A 17858-nucleotide genomic window follows, 5' to 3' on the forward strand; every position below is an offset into this window, starting at 1 on the left:
ATGCTCCGTATAACGTCTAAGAAATGCGTTTGGCATGCCATCAGGTCCTGTGGACTTTTAGTATTCAAATTAAGTAACATGGCAGTGACACCTTCACGAGTAACCACTAAAGCTTTCGCTGGGATCGTTACGGAGGTCTGACAATCATATTCATCCCCTTCGAAAGAAACAGGCTGAAAATGTTAAACCTATTGTGGCTGAACCTATTAAAATGTTCTGCTATTTCATTTTGTTCATTGATAATCCCATCTTGAATTTTTATTTCATGGATCTCCTCATTATCCTGGCGGGTCATTCGCGGGTCATTCGCAATAAAGTCGGCTAGCGTTTTGTTGAAGAAATTGTTTCTTGCGTGTCTAACGTTTGTTAATAAATCGGATCTTATTTCAGCGAACTGAGGTGTGGTAGTTTTGTGCTGCTTTCTGAGGTGCTTAAGCTTTCCTTTCATATCGATAATGTCTCAATTCAAAGGTTCTTGCGACTCTTGGAAATTTTCTTTCCGGGAACAAATTGGTCAATGCAGTTGCGTGAAAATGCTGCCACGATCCGGCACTCTGATTACCGTGGCACAGGGGTGGCACTGGAAAAGGAGCCTAGAGAGCAATTAAGTTATAGGGAGGTCGCGAGAGGCAGTGCGTGAGCTAATAGGAACGTTGCTCGGCGGAGATAGCAGCGACTGACTGATGCCGCTGACGCCGCTAGCGAGTCAAGCCAATGTGGCTCTGCGTTTTGGCTTGGGATGCACGCACCGTGATCCGCTGATGACGAACCGGCGCTTTGGCAACCGGTGTACACCGTCGCCGCCACGCATGAAGAGGGAGGCGGGATGGGGGGTAACAGCAGCGGCGAACGGTGGTGGCAGGAGAGCGCGCAGCTATTGGAGAACACACGCGGTCGCCTCCACTGAGAAAGAGGGGGAGGGGAGGGTACACTCAGCGGCGAACGGCGGCGTAAGGAGTGAGCGTTGCCTAAAGCCCCCCAACAAAAGTTTATTGAGGGGCTTTAGCGCTGCTCCGGCTGCGGAGCTGGTTACTAGGGACAACGGCGATGGCGACGACGGCGCGAAGCGCAGGAACGCGCGCCGAAGAGCTGCGCTTAAAAAAAAAAAAAAAAAAAAAAAAAAAAAAAAAAAAAAAAAACGAATGCAGGACGGCAACAACCCCAATGTAGAGAAAAAAAATCACTTTTTACTTCTCACGCGCGGCCAAAAACTGTCTAAAACGTCTCCTACCACCTTCTCCGCCACACCACCTTGACGAAGACATATTTTCCGCTGGCGCCTCAGTAACGAAGAAAACAGTCCGATTTCGACAGGGATCGTTTCTCCTGGAACCCCGTTGCTATCGACGTCACTGTTCTCACATTCCTAAGGGCTTCAATGCTCCAAGGAAGTAGGAGTAGCAGCGTATGTGAGGCATGGCTTATCAATTCCACGAGCAATTAATTTTTAAATATTTAATTTAACTAGCTATTCGCTTTTTTTTCCGCTGAGATTCTTAAAAGTTGCGCAAAAGTCCTTCTTGCGCTCAAGAACGCCTCGTAAACATGGTTGGATGATTCGCGCCATCGTTGTGCAACGATTTTGACAGGTCTGATTGTAACAGCAGAGCTTAACGGTTGCCAGCGGTAGTCGCTGGATGATGTCAGACGGTGTAACCTATAATAAAACACCGCTTAATGTTTTTTTCCTTCTTTTTGCTGATGCACCAGAAATGATCCGTTTGCTCCAGCGCTGGCATTCTTTATTCCTTTCGGCCATTAAAAGCCACGATTATCTGTTTAAGTGGACAATGGAAATGTTTGTTATCATGGAACGCAAATTTGGTATGGATGCACGCAAGTGCAGCGCGGATGATGACGGACCTCAACCGAAGCAAATTAATAGAGCGCATTACTAAATTGTTTGGCCCTCTTACCTTAGTAAGCATTACCAATGAGCTAGAAGAACCCAGGGCTCTGGCCCAGGGCATGCGGACACTGCAAATTATATTCACTTTATGGTGTGCTCCATTCTGAACGTCTGGCTCTAATCACCATCATCATCATCAGCCTGACTATACCCACTGCAGGGCGAAGGCCTCTCCCATATTTCTCCAATTAACCCGGTTCTGTACTAGCTGCATCCACTTGACCCCTGCGAGCTTCTTAACCTTATCCGCCCACCTGACTTTCTGCCGCCCCTGCTACGCTTTCCTTCCCTTGGAATCCAGTTTGTTACCCTAAGCGACCATCGGTTATCCTCTCTTCGCACTACATGTCCTGCCCATGCCCATTTCTTCTTGATTTCCACTAGAATGACAGAATACCATGAATCAGATATGCGCTGCATTTCGTGAATGCGAAGTAATTGAAGTATGCTCAGGTTTGCGCTAAGCGCCCCTGAAACGTACTCTAAAGTACTGTAGAAGACACTGATGGAGAAGTGTGAATACCTTACGTCTGCTCGAGAGGCTATGTATGTTTTGAGCAGCTTCGTTTTTGACATGGCCTGTTATGAGATGAACTGCCCACGTGTCTACGACAAAACTAGCAAATGTGCCTACGAGGAAATGTGCGTCATGGAAATGCGCAACGGAGAGAGCGGCATTTACTCTGGCATGTGTGATGGCTATGCACCATTCCCAAAGTGCAGTGGGTAGTGTAGCAGCCTCCATATTTCCAAATAAAGCTCATTCTTGATTCTTTTCGTTGCTCCCAAAACAGCCACTTTCGCATTTACAACCACCGAGTCCCGGTTAGCTATTTTAACGTAATGCCTAAAAATTAATCAGTACTTCAACAACGAGCTTCGTATTTTATCTGCTTGGTTGTTGGGCCTTAGGCGTTAAAGAAACACTTTCGAAAAAATAAAATGATTTAGCCGAAAAAAAAAAATCCAAGGTTGCAAGGGTTAAACCGAAAAATTAAATGCAATCAAAAAACGCCGAATTCAGTTTTCAAATTTCGGTTTTACCAGATAAAGGTCAGTTTCTTTGATATGCAAAGCTAGTTTGCCAAACTGAGAAAATAAACTTTATGTGGTCTTCTGTGTGCTTAGAAACTCCACATAATGGAACCGAAGAAGACATGGTAATTCACGAGGGAAAAGCAGTTACCGCTGAAAAAATAAAGCGGGGATTCTTTTCTGAAACAAACGCCAAAAAAGTGGGTCGAATTAAAAAAAAAAACATGAAATACGAAATTGTAACCTTTTGACATATGCCGCCATTCCCATAGCAGTACAGATTTTACCTGACTGCCTAGGTTGCTCGCGCAATCTACCAGGAAAACGTCCTCATTGGCCGGCAATGAAATAAGATTTAGGGTACGACGCACTGCCCCAAAAGTCACTTCAGTTTGCAAAAAAAAAAAAAAAAGTTCCTTAACAATCGCGGCTGTAAAGCCAATACATTTAAATGTGTGTTCAGTAAACCGTTCTTTCGTCTTAGGCAACTGTTTTTTTTTTTTTTTTTGTTCTGTTACGGAAACTGCGCTAACTTAAATGGTCACTTGGAAATAAGCCCCTGGTCAGGGCCAACGTTCTGTTCACTCGTAATTTTAGAAGGATGAGACCGAAGTAACAAAGGAAAGTGACAGCAAAAAAAAAAAAAAAAAAAGAAATAATAAAAACGCAAGTCGTAAGGTTGGCTACCGTCGTAACGTGTCATAACTAAAAAATAACTACATCTGCCTACCACGCAAACAAAAAACGCTGTGCACGTGATCCTGAAATACAAGAGGCTCGCGTGATTGAGGGTGGGCAGAGTCATGGGACAGGAGGTGGGTCGTGATACAGTTATCGACAAGGGTTGGAGAAAAAGCTTGGGAGATTTCATTTTGCACTTGTTCTGTTGTGTCTTAGTGTTCACGCACTCGATCGTAGAACACCTCATTACTGCGGCACCTGTGAATGTTCCGAAAAGCGCCCTGTAAGAGGTTCGAGAGGAAGAGTAAAAAAAAAAAAAAAAAAAATTATCTTTTCCAACTCCTGTTTTACGTGCGAGCTAATTTGGAAAGCAAAAAAAAAAAAAAAGCAAAACTAACGCTGCCGATTTCGTGCCCCACTGGGCGACGACAGTCTGAACTGCTGCTCCATTTCTCGGCTGCTGTGTTCGTTGATGCATTAGGAAGCAGGCATTGGTGTCCGTGAGAACACAATAACACGCAGGGAAAGCTTCTCCTTTCACGGAGCAAAAGGAACAAAGCGGGCCGAATGACAGTCCAGTTTAAACAACTGCTGATAGCGAGTGGCCGCGCCTTCTGTAGGCGCGTCCATATCGGGGAGCCTTGACAATGGACGGACCAGGCGACTTCCAGGGTCGCACGAGCGCGCGCGCCGCCTCCAAGATAGAAACCGGTACAAGGATCCACGGCCGGCGGTGCGCGGCCGATCTGACAAAGGATCGAGCTTCCTTTCTACGGCCACGTTCACTTTTCAAGGTGAACAACCTGAGCGTGCGGCGGCGCTCAGCTTCCTAGGCGGCGGTCCCCAAGCCTCCCAACTGTGCAGGACTTGGTGCGGGTCAAAAGATTTGCTGTTTGCAGATCCCTTCGACGACGCAACAACATGTGTCCCTCCTATCGGCCGTGGGAGAAAGCGATGCTGGCCGCGGGTCGCCATTACGGCGCCCACTTTCCCCGGCCGCTTCTTCTGCCTTGATGTGGTGCTCTATTTATGTTTCTGTTCTTGTTTTCTTCGCTAAATATAGAACGTGATGCGCGCCGGCAGCGGCGCCGCATTATTCAGCTCTTCTTCCCCTGCGGACGACGAGATCCTGGTACGAAACAAAGAACTGTGCAGCGGTGCATCTTTTCGCCGTGTTGTATGCGCCATTCCCAAATCTAGGCCATGATTCGCTGGACGAGGGTCGGAGGGGGGAGGGAGCTGTTTCTGGCCGCACGCTTTTCCATTTATTCCGTCCTAGGGGAAGGGCAGCCTAGGGGCCACGTACTGTCGGCCGACTGTGGTGTCTGCTGCCGGCCGCTGACCGGTTCACGGGCTCGGGGTGAGAAGGCGCCATGTGTGGCGATGCTTCTCGCTTGCGCATCGTTTCTTGTTTGGGCTACAGCTCCCCTTTGCTGACAATGAACCCCCCCCCCCCCCCCACACACACACACACATGTAGCCAACTGTTGCTGCGGCGGGGGAGGGAAAGGCCTCTGCTGGAAAGGATGGGCTAGCCACTGGCGCCATGCTTATAAAAAGCAGCGAGGCCAAGGTTGGCTGCGAACAGTGCCTCTTGTGGAGTGAACCTGACCATAGTGAAAACACGCCGCACAGCCATGACTCTTCTTCTGGTGAGTGTCAGACGGATGGCGCAAGGCTGCGCGGCTGTTGCTTTGTCCTTCTGCGCGGCCTGCGCGAATTGCCTGATTGGTACGCTTGGGGCTGCGCCAGCGCTAAACGTACCATTCGCAGTGGTTCAGCGCTGTGCAGAGCACTAAAGTGACCATGATATGTGACAGCTATAGGCGACGCCTTTCGTCCGTTGTTATAAGCGAAAAAAAAACTGTGAATGAGAAGAGCTACGGATTGGTGAAAATGTAATTCCGACATAGCAGACGTTTTCATAGATCGGTGATCATTTGCTAGGAACTAGTGTGTACATAAAGAGCACCAGTTCGTGTCGTTAACTTATTGCTGTCTGGTCACTGCGTAAATTAATATTGAATGTAGAAAGGATCGGAACAATTAAGGCTTGCTGAATATTTTTTTAATGGCCACAAGACCAGGATTTATATGTGTTGTGTTTTCTCCGCGTCCATAACAGTCGCGACGATAAAAGGCCAGCGCATTCCTTTATTCTTTACGGACTGTTTCAGTGTATACTGTACTTAAAGCAGGAAAAGGAGGCACCGTAAGCAGAGTGTCTCCCACCGTTAGCTCGAGCAACGTTTCTTTCTGTTTTGTTTTTTTCGCATACACGAACAATTTGTTCAGCACATCATAATGAAGGCAAACATGTGCTAAGCTACGGTACGCTCATGTTGCGGATGCGGTCCTACCGCTCGAGCACACTCTTATTCTTAAAATGAAATGCGTGCATAATTGCAGAGAAACTTTCTTAACAACATTAGTCTTTCTCGTTAGATGCAATGGTCGAAAACTAGTGCTCGAAAACCAGCAATCGCGCAAAACACATAAGCAGATCCTCTTGTAATGAAAGGCATGTTTTTGATAAACGTGATCCTCAAGTTGCTCATATGACTACTGTTTTACCAAACGCGAGCTGCTAGTCTATTCAAGCGAAGTTGCATGTGCAGCCAGGTTAGTCAAGTTCGCTGAGTTCAATTCAACATCGTGCATATTAAAATGTGGACAGAAGTGTTAACCTTTCTACCGTTATTTGAAAAAAAAAAAGTAGGTTTAATAATTTAACGCACATAACAAGTACTGATAAATTTCCATGCACGCAACAGGGCTCGTTATGATGTATCTTCGGGGCAAAGGACTGCAAAATAGCGCTCAAAAATGCACAAGAAAGTTTGCAAGAGTGACAGTTGACAACCAGAATATGTAATATTTTATCTGGGCCATTCCGCTTCAAACTTTGTGCTCGTAGTGGAATGCCTGCGAGTATACTTATTCAGAATGCTAGCAGTGACACCGTATGTACCTTTTTTCCGCATCTTTTCTTTTTCCTGCTTTCAGCTAGTGGCCGCACTATGCTTCACAGTTCCAGGTGCCATTAGTGGCGGACTCGGAGGGTTTGGCGGCGGCGGGTTTGGCGGCGGCGGATATGGTGGAGGATTCGGATCAGGCTTTGGATCCGGCCTCGGTTCAGGTTTCGGATCCAGCTTAGTATCTGGAGCGAGCTACGGCGGCGGCGGAGGTGGAGGCGGCGGCCGGGCATACGCAGTCGGACCAACTTACCTAGTAAAGCCCGCGCAAGGCGGTGGTGGATACGGCGGCGGCTTCGGAGGAGGGTTCTCTGGCTACGGCGGAGGAAGCTTGGGCTCTGGATTCGGATCTGGATTTGGAGGCGGCCATGGCGGTGGCTTTGGTGGCTACGGCGGATCCCTCGGAGGTGGTGGATTCGGAGGCCACGGCGTTGCCTCGAAGATTGTGGTTGTTAAGGGAAGTGGCGGAGGAGGAGGTTACGGCGGGGGCTTCGGTGGGGGACTAGGAGGAGGACTTGGTGGTGGGTTAGGAGGTTTTGGAGGGGGACATGGCCTCAGTGGCGGAATGGCAGGTGGTTGGTGGTGATCGCTGGCAGAAGGCCAAATATCATACAGTGAGGCGCGTGCGTTATGTCATGCATGCATTACCGATTAAAAAAAAAAAAAAAAAAAAACTAGAATAAGAGAATGAAGTTGTACCTATCTGAAAGTAGGGAGAAATTTGCTGGCATGAAATGAACAGGTTCGATATACTGTATCATACCACCGGAAGGTGTTGAGAGAAAGGAATTCCTGGCTTACATGTATCAGCGACTTGGCAAGGAGCTAGGTCAGTTTTTTGCCGATTTTATTTGAGAATACACCTTGTACATACCTTCCTGACCTAATCAAACTGCTCATAAGTATGTGTGACTGCATGAAAGAAAACACAGTATCAGTGCATGAAAGAAAGGGCAATATTTTGGCTTCCAGGTTTCATATATGTGTAGTAACTTTCCTTTTTAAAGCTTCCTTGCTAAAAAAGCGCTCCTAAGAAGATAAATAACGAAATTCGCTCTGAACCTCTGTGCTGCTTTTTATATTCCCGATGTAAATGAAACAAGCAAAAATAATAATAAGCGCGAGATATGTACGGCTTCTTCGGGTAGTGTCGGCATATTGGTTCATGCTGCATAATGATATGGCGGTTCGACAAAGGATATCGACAGCAGTGTGCTAATTGAAAGCAGGTGTGAGTGAATTGAACTTCTCAGCTTCTCCTTTATTTGTCTCTCAACGCTTAGTTATGACGCTAACTAAATGCTAAAATAAGGCTTTGGTTGATTCGTAATCTAAAACAAAAGTGCGCGCCACGGAATCTAAACATAAATAATCGACGTAACAAAACTGACTTAAATTTTGACGTCGCCTCACTGAGATGTATAAAAGAGCGGGGAAAAAATGACTAGTTGTTGATCCGTGGGGAGAAAGGCTCTCCGATTGTGTCCAGAAAGGCTTAAGCAGCAACGATAGAGGGTGCATGCTACTGCCAGGCCAGGTTGTCAGAAGGATCAGGAAGACAACCCGAGGGAGATATCGCAATTGCGCCCACGGCCGAAAGGGGTCATGTGTTCTGCCTGACGTGGCTGCCCCCTCTTCCAGCGTGTCAGTCAAGCTGAACCAGAAACAAGAACCGAGCAATGAGACGTGTTCTGAAGAAACTAGGCTAGTGGCCACACAATGATAGCTGGAAGAATATGTGCGTCTCATAGAAATCATGAAGCTCTGCTGGGAACGTAGCCAGCGTTGCACTGCCGGCGACAGCTTAGTCCTTAACCATATAATTTCCCTTGTAGAAGTGTATTTGTCTCTTACCTGGCTGAAAATCGCTCTAAAGCGGTCTATAAAGAAGAAACTGCCTGTTAGTCTAGACCTCGGATTGGAAAATGGAATGCAGCTTAGAATGACCTTCGCCATGTCTCTTTACGAACAATAGAAGTAGTGATACTATCAGTTCGGTAGTTCTGTAAAGATAAAATTTATTCTAGACAAAATTAGAAGGAACTCAGTAAGAAAAATTCACACGATGCTCAAATGAACATTCAATTTGTACTGAAAACATTAAGCTTCCTATTGGCGGCACACTGAAGTGAATGTTAAATTCAGTTTGTATCGTGCCTCGGTAGTGTGTGCGAGCAGTACTCTGCTAAGGAAATACGGTGATCTCTTGTCACCACTGATGCGTTCTGGTGAAGAAACTTCCCGTGCAGGCGTAGCCATGCAGTCTCGTACCTCATACACACACGGGCTCTGCACTACGAATAATGCAGACACTGCCAAGTGTCACTCTCTTTACTTCGCAACTCTCAGTTTTATCCCACTGTGCGCAAGTGTTATTGAGGTTGTACATTACGTTATATGCGTTCTTGCGTCGAGAGGCGTACGGAATTATTTCCACGTAAGCACCCTGCTTCGCTTTTTCAAAGCTTTCTGGTCTTTTGTAGACGATACACTTAGTAATATGAGAGTACTGGGAATTCCCTTAGATTTCAAAAGAAATATCGAAGTGTAAAAATAAAAATTTAGACTTAAGCGTATTTTTATGAAAGCCTTGCGTCCTCGTCTATTCGCATGTATGACATCTGAATCTACTATTTGAGGTGTGATACGCCTTGATTTATATTTCGGGGGCTTTGCGGTGTCTGTTGACTGTCTAGGTGACACGTGTCTACCACAGATTTCAAACTAGCAGTGTATTATCCGAGAGGCGGAGCGAAAAACTGAGGGCGGTGAGGGTAAACTAGTTTCGCGAATAGCTTGGTTCATATCACTGCCTGCCTTTTCTGCAGGTGGTCCTTCATGACACTTCATGGTGACTGTTGTTCTTTCAATTCGAGATCATTATTACAGATACGATGGTTCTGATTTCAGATAATATGATAGTAACTAGTGAGCGTACTTTCAAAGTTCAAGATCGCACTCCGAACGGGCGAATGCTGTCTAGAAGACTATTAATATTAAAACAAAAACAATTAAGATGGGCACTACAATTGCCAAAATTTTTAGCTCTGAAGAATCATAATAGCTTCCCTGAAAATAATCGTGCTGTCATTTTTTCATTTCAATTAATTTAATTTAATTCATGACTATTTTATAAACAGAGTAAAGTGATTAAGTGCACGATCTCTCTGACAAATTTCATTAATTCTGTTGTGGGGGTCCTTGAATATAAGAAAGAGCCACAAAGGGACATTAAGTTCAAGAACTGACCTCAGCTAGATGCGTAAGAAACCAGCGGTCTGATTAGCGTACCAACACATTGTAGGAAATCGCAGCCACACTCGTGCCTTTTGCTGGCTATTGAAGACTACAGGCAGAGTGCCAGTTACAATTTGGAATTCTACAAAGTGCAGTGCTTCGTCGCAACAGTGCAATAACAATAGAGTTCAAGTATCATGCAGGCTGCTTTATCAGAAATCATTGCTAGTCGCTATTCCGTTGCCAGTTAGACTCTTGGAGCAGTCAGGGATCTCGTCGCCAAGAGACAGACTGTCTTGCTTGCGCCGCATACAGTTGGCCTGTAGCAATTGTCGGTGCTTTATTCGTACTTGCTGGTGTCCTGCTGGCGTCAGACGGCTTTGATAGAATTGGGTGGCTGTTTTTGAAGTGAAATAAAAACTTACAAATGCTGCTTTTCTACCAACTCAGGATGTTTAAGTTTCTTAGCGTATTAACAATGTAACAATGTATATACTGAAAGCATAGTCGTGCAGTGCTTTGAACAGAAAGCTTTTCTTGGCCGTGTGAGCCTGACGTCATCATTCATATTACAGATTGTGTGTTCCCTCAGTGTGCTGAAAAGCGTTCAATAATGTGCGTGCGTGTGCGTGTATGCCGCAAAGGATAAGTAGAGGTCATCGGGAAGTAGAGTTCATGCCTGTATTTTACTTGACATTCTACCTACACTACTTTCCTAATTTGGTGCATGTGAAGTAGCCGAGGAATCAGCAGCTGTGCTTTGGTCTTGACAACTTTTACAAAAAGGCAAATAGATATTGGGAACTCTTAAGCTCTGTTATTTGCACCGAACTTTCTTGCATCATTTAAGTAACTAGAATCTTTCTTGTCAATTAGCCTTTCCATACAGCTGTTCAGGCTTTTTGAGCAGGTTGTTTTATTGTAAATAAACCTAAAAGTGTGTTGATAGGAGAGCCAGTATTGTAAAACTGGTTTTCTCATAGAACGTTGCCAACTTTGTGAATATTATGATATGTGTGAGAATAAACCATGATACAAACGATACTTTGAAAGTCTGTGTGCCACTTTATCTGCAGAAATAGTTATACTGCACATGCATGCATGCGTATGGGATTGCAGTAACGGATAGACAGATGAATGGTTTGACAAAAAAGAATATATGGAAATAAACTTAGTGGAGATGTGGTAGCTTCGCACGTTCTGGGTGCTCATAATTAAGATTTAAAGGAACGTAGCAGAATGTATATACATAATTTCGTAGAAAACAGACACACCAAAACAAGCAGCTGAAATGAAAACCATACTGATGCGCGTTTCTCCATGCGTATATCCGGAGAGCATAACTGCAAGTTGCGCATAACGTCTCTGGAAGCAGTGCGAAAAGATAACTATTCAATTACTCTCAGCTCGAGCATCGGTTTGATGATATCAGCATTCACGTGACAGTAGGAAGTCTATCGAAATGGGTATCATACAAGACAAACACAAGAAGGCGAAGAAGACAATACCAAATGCCATTGGTCGGCGCCATGATGAGTGACACCTTCGCGGCCACTCACACTCGTGAGTGTGAGTGGTTAGGAGGGAACTCGTGAGTGAGTGCGCCGTCATATGATAATGGCTTTGTACGAGGTTTTCTAAGTGTCAGTAACTGTCCATTAAATATATGGTTGGTGCTTAGTAAAAAGCAGCACACAGTACAGCCACCAAACACCTAATGATGTAGATAAGCTTACAGAACCTATTCAGAAAAATGACATTTCTTGCTGAGACAAAGTCGAGCTGACTTTCAAGAGGAGCCAAATCAAAATCGCGGCAGGAGCTAGCCGAATAAACTGCCTCGTACATTCTTCGTACTCAACTCCACTGTATGGGCTTTCATGTCTGTATTTTATTCCTAAGACAATACACGCATAGAGGTACAACGTATCATAAAGCCTTACTTCTGTCACGATGAGTCTGTGTGCGAAAGTGTTGGCCCTCTGAGCAGGTCAAGGCTTGAAGCGCAAGCTCTGGAGCAACGCCACAGTCACTGTGGACCACGAGAGCTCGCAGGAAGAGCTCGGCGGTTGGTTGTATGCCGTGGGAAGTACGACATTGACTGCGACAGAGCGCGGTAAGTACGTTGAAATCGGAACGTTCCACTCGCGAATTGCGCACGCAGAGCACTACTTGAGATACGTTGCGATGCGTGCCGTCGCCGCGGTGCAGTTGCCTGTGGTTTAATTGTACTCGCGGGGAATACTATAAGCCACAAATCTGCCAGCTTCTGCATATGCCTTCGCTGTGCGTGGGACGTGCTGTATGTGCAGAACTCGTGTTATCTGTCGCGGCCCTATGAGAGTTAACATACCGGAGTAATGGGTGAATTCGCCTCAAGCGTTTGGTCATTGTGCATTGCGCAACAAAGGCGAGCCGTACAGGCGCCGGTTACGCGGCTCATCGCACGGGTTTGACTCCTGGCTCTCATTGCTTAATGACCCGGATTACTGCATCGTGAAACAGTCCGGCAGCAGGCGGCTTTTTGTTTTTCCCACGGCTCCCGACTTACGTGGTAAAATAGTTATCATGGCGATACTAATTACGAGGGACAAATCATACTGAGAAATGGGTTTAGTTATTTGAATACAAAATAAGAAGTGGTTCCTCCAAGAAACATAAAGTATACGAAAGCAAAACAAAAGTGAGTCTCAGAAAGGACAGCGGTGTTTTTGCTCGACTTGAAGGCGAAATAAGCACATAGTGTAATAAGTTTGATAATTAACATACATTAACTTGATTGCGGTACAGTGAAATGTTTCCGGAGATGACGTGCGTCGTTAACCGAGGTAAAGACCGTTGTCTTACAGCAATAAGCAATTATGTCTGGAAAGCGGCCGTCATGCACAGAGCTGCATTTCATGCTTTCATAATACCATGCATACCAACGTACTTTTGCAACCTCTTCGCTCGACATTAGGCGGTAGTATACATTATCATCAGTGAGAGCAAAATCCCTTTTTCACTGCGATGCCACCGCAAAAGCTGTACGCTATCCAGCCCAGGCTGTCCGATTCCTTATAGAGATCCTTACGCAGCACAAATGTTCAGACCGAATTGAACCGCTTTATCTCGCTGACATTTAGTGCCAGTATCACTTCAGTTTTCAAAAAGAATAAGAAACGTATCAGGCATAGATAAGCAAACAAGATGCCAATAACAGGAGGTATAGATCGATAAACTAGCTCCAGTCTACGCAGTTTTTACTTCTCCACCTTCCTTTTGCCCTCTGCTCAAGGTGTGCTCTGCCCGATGGTTCAGTTGTTGAGGCGCTCAGCTGCTGAGAGCAGGTTTTGGGTTTCCATCCTGATCCCGGCGGCTACACTTCGATGGAAGCAAAGTGTGTTAAGTGCCCGTACTCCAAGATTTTGATATATGCTAACGGACACACCAATAGTTCGCTTTGGGCACTGTGATCTTAGAAAGCTAGACTTTGCTTTCGTTATTTAAAGTTGGTGAGCATTTTCTGTAAGAATTAATAACAATACAAATACGAGCCTAAAACTCTGTTCTTCGCAATTGTTGAACCTACTAGAGCCATACCATTCAAAGGAATCCAGCGACGTTTTTACCACTAGAACGCACCAACAAATGGGTTCTAAAACCTGTAATATATTGCTGCGCTTAATTTAAGGAATTTGTTTCCTTCTTGTATTTGTTGTGTCTACAGGAACTGATAAATATTTCAAAGGAGAGCGGATGTGAAAAAAATCTAGAATACCAAAAAAGAAATGCCGCTGATATTAATGAATAAAACATTGCTCCTATAAGCACAATCTCACCAAAAGGCTCGCAAAAAGTTCATGACCGTCGGTGGTAGTATATTAATCCACCCGCTGCCTTAATTGCTCCTTGTCAGTGAGGAAAGAACTTAAGAAGCAAAAAATTGCTACTCACCTGAAGCTTATACCATTTCTACCGTAAGTTCAAAAATTACCTTGTATACAATATTCCGCAGCTGCGTTTCCCACTATTTTCAAGCGCGCAGCCCATTAATTTCAATAGCCGTTTTACCTACTTTATTCTAGGGCAGGAAAAACTTTAAAAGCAAGTTTTTGATAGTCTTGGAAGCTTAACTACACCATTCCCATCAACGTGCGCATATGATGCATTATCTTGTAATTATCACGCAGTTGCCTTAAAATGAAAATTTGTCTCATTCAGAATCTTGAAGTTGACAGGCGTCCATGTACGCGGTCGCTCTCGGAGCGATCGCATATAGCCACCATTTCCCTCTGCATATGATTCAATGGCAGGGAATGTGTTGGTGTGGGGCGCTTGAAGTCCCGAAGCTTTTCGGCGACGCTGTGCAGTGAGTGTGCGGGAGTTGCATCGAAACTGAGGCCCTCCGACCAGCTGATTTTACGACGATAGTGGCGCTGCTGCAGCATGAACGGCGTTTGGGCGCCTAACTTCACCGCATGCGTGCATGCTCTCTCACCAGCAATTGTCCAGATTACACGGGATACCTTAAATATTGTAACCCTAGTTGATATTTGCGAGAGCTCGCACAAATATTGAAAAAGGAAAAAGGGTGCCCTAAAGTTCTCATATGTCACGCGCAGATGTTTTCCGGCCAAGATGGGGCGGCAAGTAAACTGAATAGATGCGTAACGGAGGCATCGAGAGACGCTTGCAGCGAGGGGATCGGGTGGAGGCCAAGTCCCTGAAGCTCCGTCTGCAGAAGAAGGCGTTGCACTGATAGCCGCGTTGAAGCGGTGGCGAATGATTTCCCTAGGCACCCTCCTTTTGCAAACACCCGCGTCTTTTATACTTTTGTACAGAACTCCACCTATTTTAGCCCTCCAGCATAGAAACAGCACTCTGGGGAAAGACCTGGTATTGACGCGTCGAAAGTAGGCACGGTTTGATGTTCCATATTATCGGTGCGCAATGCAGCTTTATGTTCAATCTTTGGAATCTACGTAAATGATGCCTTAGGCTAAAAAAAAATAAATAAAAGCGAAATATATTTACGCAAAATTAAAGGTGCTTTTAGGCAGCCGTCACCGAATGGCCTCCCACCTATCCGATGGGACCTATTGTAGCCTGCATGCTTGGGTGACTAATACTTACGTAGGCCCCACTGCAATAATACACATGCCGGTATTTACTGTTGTAACACATTTACATACCAAATTATGTAAGGGCGTCAACGCGTACCGCCCCCGGCAACCCTACACGAAAGACAAAAGCAGAGCAACGCCTTATCGGTGAACTCAAGAAACGATGCGTTTAATCTGACGTTAGCAGGTCGCTGACCAAGTTATACGCTAGGCGAGCACTACTTAGGCAGGAAAAAGGCGAGAGCCATTATTGATGACTCAGTAGAAGCGCTCGCCTTCTTTTCTTTCTTGTTCTAAGCGCGGCCACCCTGCTCTCGACCCATTATGCAATGAGTACCAGCTACCTGTGTATCGCCGCACGCACGCAAGCAAGCAAGCAAGCACGCATACACACATACATACACACCCCCATTTTACGGCAGCGCTAGCATCCGGCGGTGACAGATCTCGACACAAGATGATGGATGTCATTCTGGCCAGGGACTGAGCAGGCGTGTACGCTGGACAGCGTTCCGGGCACTAGTTTTAAACGGCCCAAGGCAGCTTCTATCAGCTGTACAACGTGGCGAAAAGTATCGCAAATATCGGCGTCGTGCGCGGCTCGAGCTACGCCCCGGTGTCCGGAGAGCGACGTGCGCGTCAGCTACCCACACACGTCACTCGGCTAGCGTTGATTGATCAAAGAAGTAATGCCAAGCTGGATAGAGTGCCAGCAGTAGTCCACACGACGGGCGCGACAAACGACAGCTGCTCGCCTGGGCGACAGGCGCTGTCCGCTATCGTACGATCACTGCGTGATCATCGGAAGTCGGCACGCCGCTACAACCATTACAACGTTGTCCGAAGCTCTGAGCAACCCGGAAGTATGCGGCATTGCGTGACCCTTCTTGTTCTTGCTCGATGCTTTGTCGTTTCGAGCTTTGTTGATTGCATTGCACGCTAGCTCAGAGGCGGCTACGTCCAGTGTAGTAACAGCGCCCAAGTTCACGAAGGCACTCGCCACAGCGGCCCGAAGCGCGGCGAGGGCGACGGAGGCGAGGTGCTCGCGGCGCGCTCTTCTCTTTGCTTTAAAGCGTGCAAGAGCGATGGCTTCAAGAATCTCTTTCCTGGGCCACGCCAAGTAGAACACGCTCGTGGCTTTGCATTTCTCCTCTCTCCGCCGCCGTCCAGTCAGTCTCTCAGTTTCGTTATTTTTCTGCATTTTCTATGCATCCTCCACTCACTTTCTTTAATAGCCAGGCCGTAAATTGGCAATCTCATTGTGCAGTCGCGTCCTTCCCCCTGCTAGTGGCTGGGCGAGGGCTGCCGTTTTGCAATCGACCTGGCACGATGACCTCCTCTTCCGCCGCCGCATTCGCTATATAAGCGAAGAGCCTGGTCCGGAGAAGTCAGAGCTTGCAGTCCCTGCAGAGGAAGCGATCTACAGGATGAGGCTTATGGTAAGCTTGCCGAGCATGGCCTGCGGTGAACACGCCGCCCCACGAAGCGAGCAGGCTCGCCGGGCTCCCTTTGACTTGTGCATTGCGCGAAACAAGGCGTTGAGCGCTACAGATGAGAATTTTTTGGCGACAGTCATGACGGTACTGTGTATCTTGAATTTTTAGAATGAATGACTACGGAGATGCGGTTTCAGTGAGACACTGCTTGATACTACTTGTAAAATAGTATTGTGTCAGTTGTTTTTTACTTAATGCCAGGCATGGACATATTAACGGATAAGGGGCAAAGAAGTGGGTTCAATAAGGACCTCGTTGAACCTTCTTTAAGCTCCAGCCAATGCCCAGCTTTGTGCTGACTTGTTCGGTTATGTTTAAATGGCAACGTTTTCCCATCGACAATCAGGTACGGCTTATTTCAATATGGAGCTTTGCAACCGTTCTGAGCTGGCCCAACTTTATGCCATGCCTTAACATAATCAACTCTACAAAGGCATTTCGCTCCATTTAGTTTCTTTTTTTTTTTTTTTTTTTTTTTTTTTTTTACGCTGCTAATCTATCTTTAGAAGCGAAAAGTGAAACATCATGTGAAGAAGGGACACAAAAAGGAGAAACCAAGGTATTAGGAATATTCGTATGAATTTATGTTTTGTTGCGACACGTGAACTGTATTGAGTTTGCGGCAGTTATAAACATTGGAACTAGATTTTACAAAAATATAAATTGAACGAAACCACTGAGGGAATGAAGAGTATAAACACAAAAATAGCTATATGTCTAATTATAGCACGCGAATCTTGATAACCAAATTATTCATTGTCCTCACATATAACCTGGCCAGTCAAGTAGCTTTTTAGGCATGCAGCATGAGATCATTCCAAAATGACATGGGCGCTTCGGAAGGTTTCGCCAACATCAAAAGCAAAAAACAGAATCTTAGAGACATCTGGAAGACAGCTAGGCGGGCTGACTAGCTAAAGAACAATGACTGGTAATTGCCGCCATGACGTCGTTGCTGGTCAAACTATAGCATACAATCTTGTGATTCTGCCTTTTCCGTTGACGCAGCTGAGCGCTGTGCTGTGCGGTTGCCTTGTGGCAACTGTAACCGCCGGGTCCCTTGGAGGATTCGGTGGTGGTGGCCTTGGTGGCGGCGGTTTCGGTGGCGGCGGCTACGGCGGCGGCGGCTACGGTGGCGGTGGCTACGGCGGTGGAGGCTACGGAGGCGGCGGCTTCGGCGGGGGTGGCTTTGGAGGCGGCGGAGGCATTGGCAAGATCATCATCATTAAGACTTCTGGAGGTGGAGGCTACGGCGGAGGTGGATTTGGCGGCGGAGGCTTCGGCGGCGGAGGCTTCGGCGGCGGTGGATTTGGAGGCGGAAAGTTCGGCGGTGGCGGATACGGAGGTGGCGGCTACGGCGGAGGTGGTTACGGTGGTGGCGGATGGTGGTGATCGCCTCTTCAATACAACGATTAGGTAC

General features: G+C 46.4%; 1 protein-coding gene across 1 annotated transcript in view; it reads left to right on the forward strand.

Annotated features, from left to right (window-relative positions):
* Window positions 1-5262: 5262 nt before the first annotated feature.
* LOC146203301 (uncharacterized) overlaps window positions 5263-17858 on the forward strand; it is a 114924-nt gene continuing 102328 nt past the window's right edge. The window contains exons 1-5 of the mRNA XM_084602996.1: window positions 5263-5277; window positions 6632-7121; window positions 11828-11953; window positions 16182-16381; window positions 17447-17823. Coding sequence (XP_084459122.1) covers window positions 5263-5277; window positions 6632-7121; window positions 11828-11953; window positions 16182-16381; window positions 17447-17823 — 1208 coding nt within the window. The remainder of the gene's footprint in view (window positions 5278-6631; window positions 7122-11827; window positions 11954-16181; window positions 16382-17446; window positions 17824-17858) is intronic.

The sequence above is a fragment of the Amblyomma maculatum genome, chromosome 1 (assembly GCF_055883805.1).
Source record: "Amblyomma maculatum isolate TAMU_Amacu chromosome 1, ASM5588380v1, whole genome shotgun sequence".
NCBI lineage: Eukaryota > Metazoa > Arthropoda > Arachnida > Ixodida > Ixodidae > Amblyomma > Amblyomma maculatum.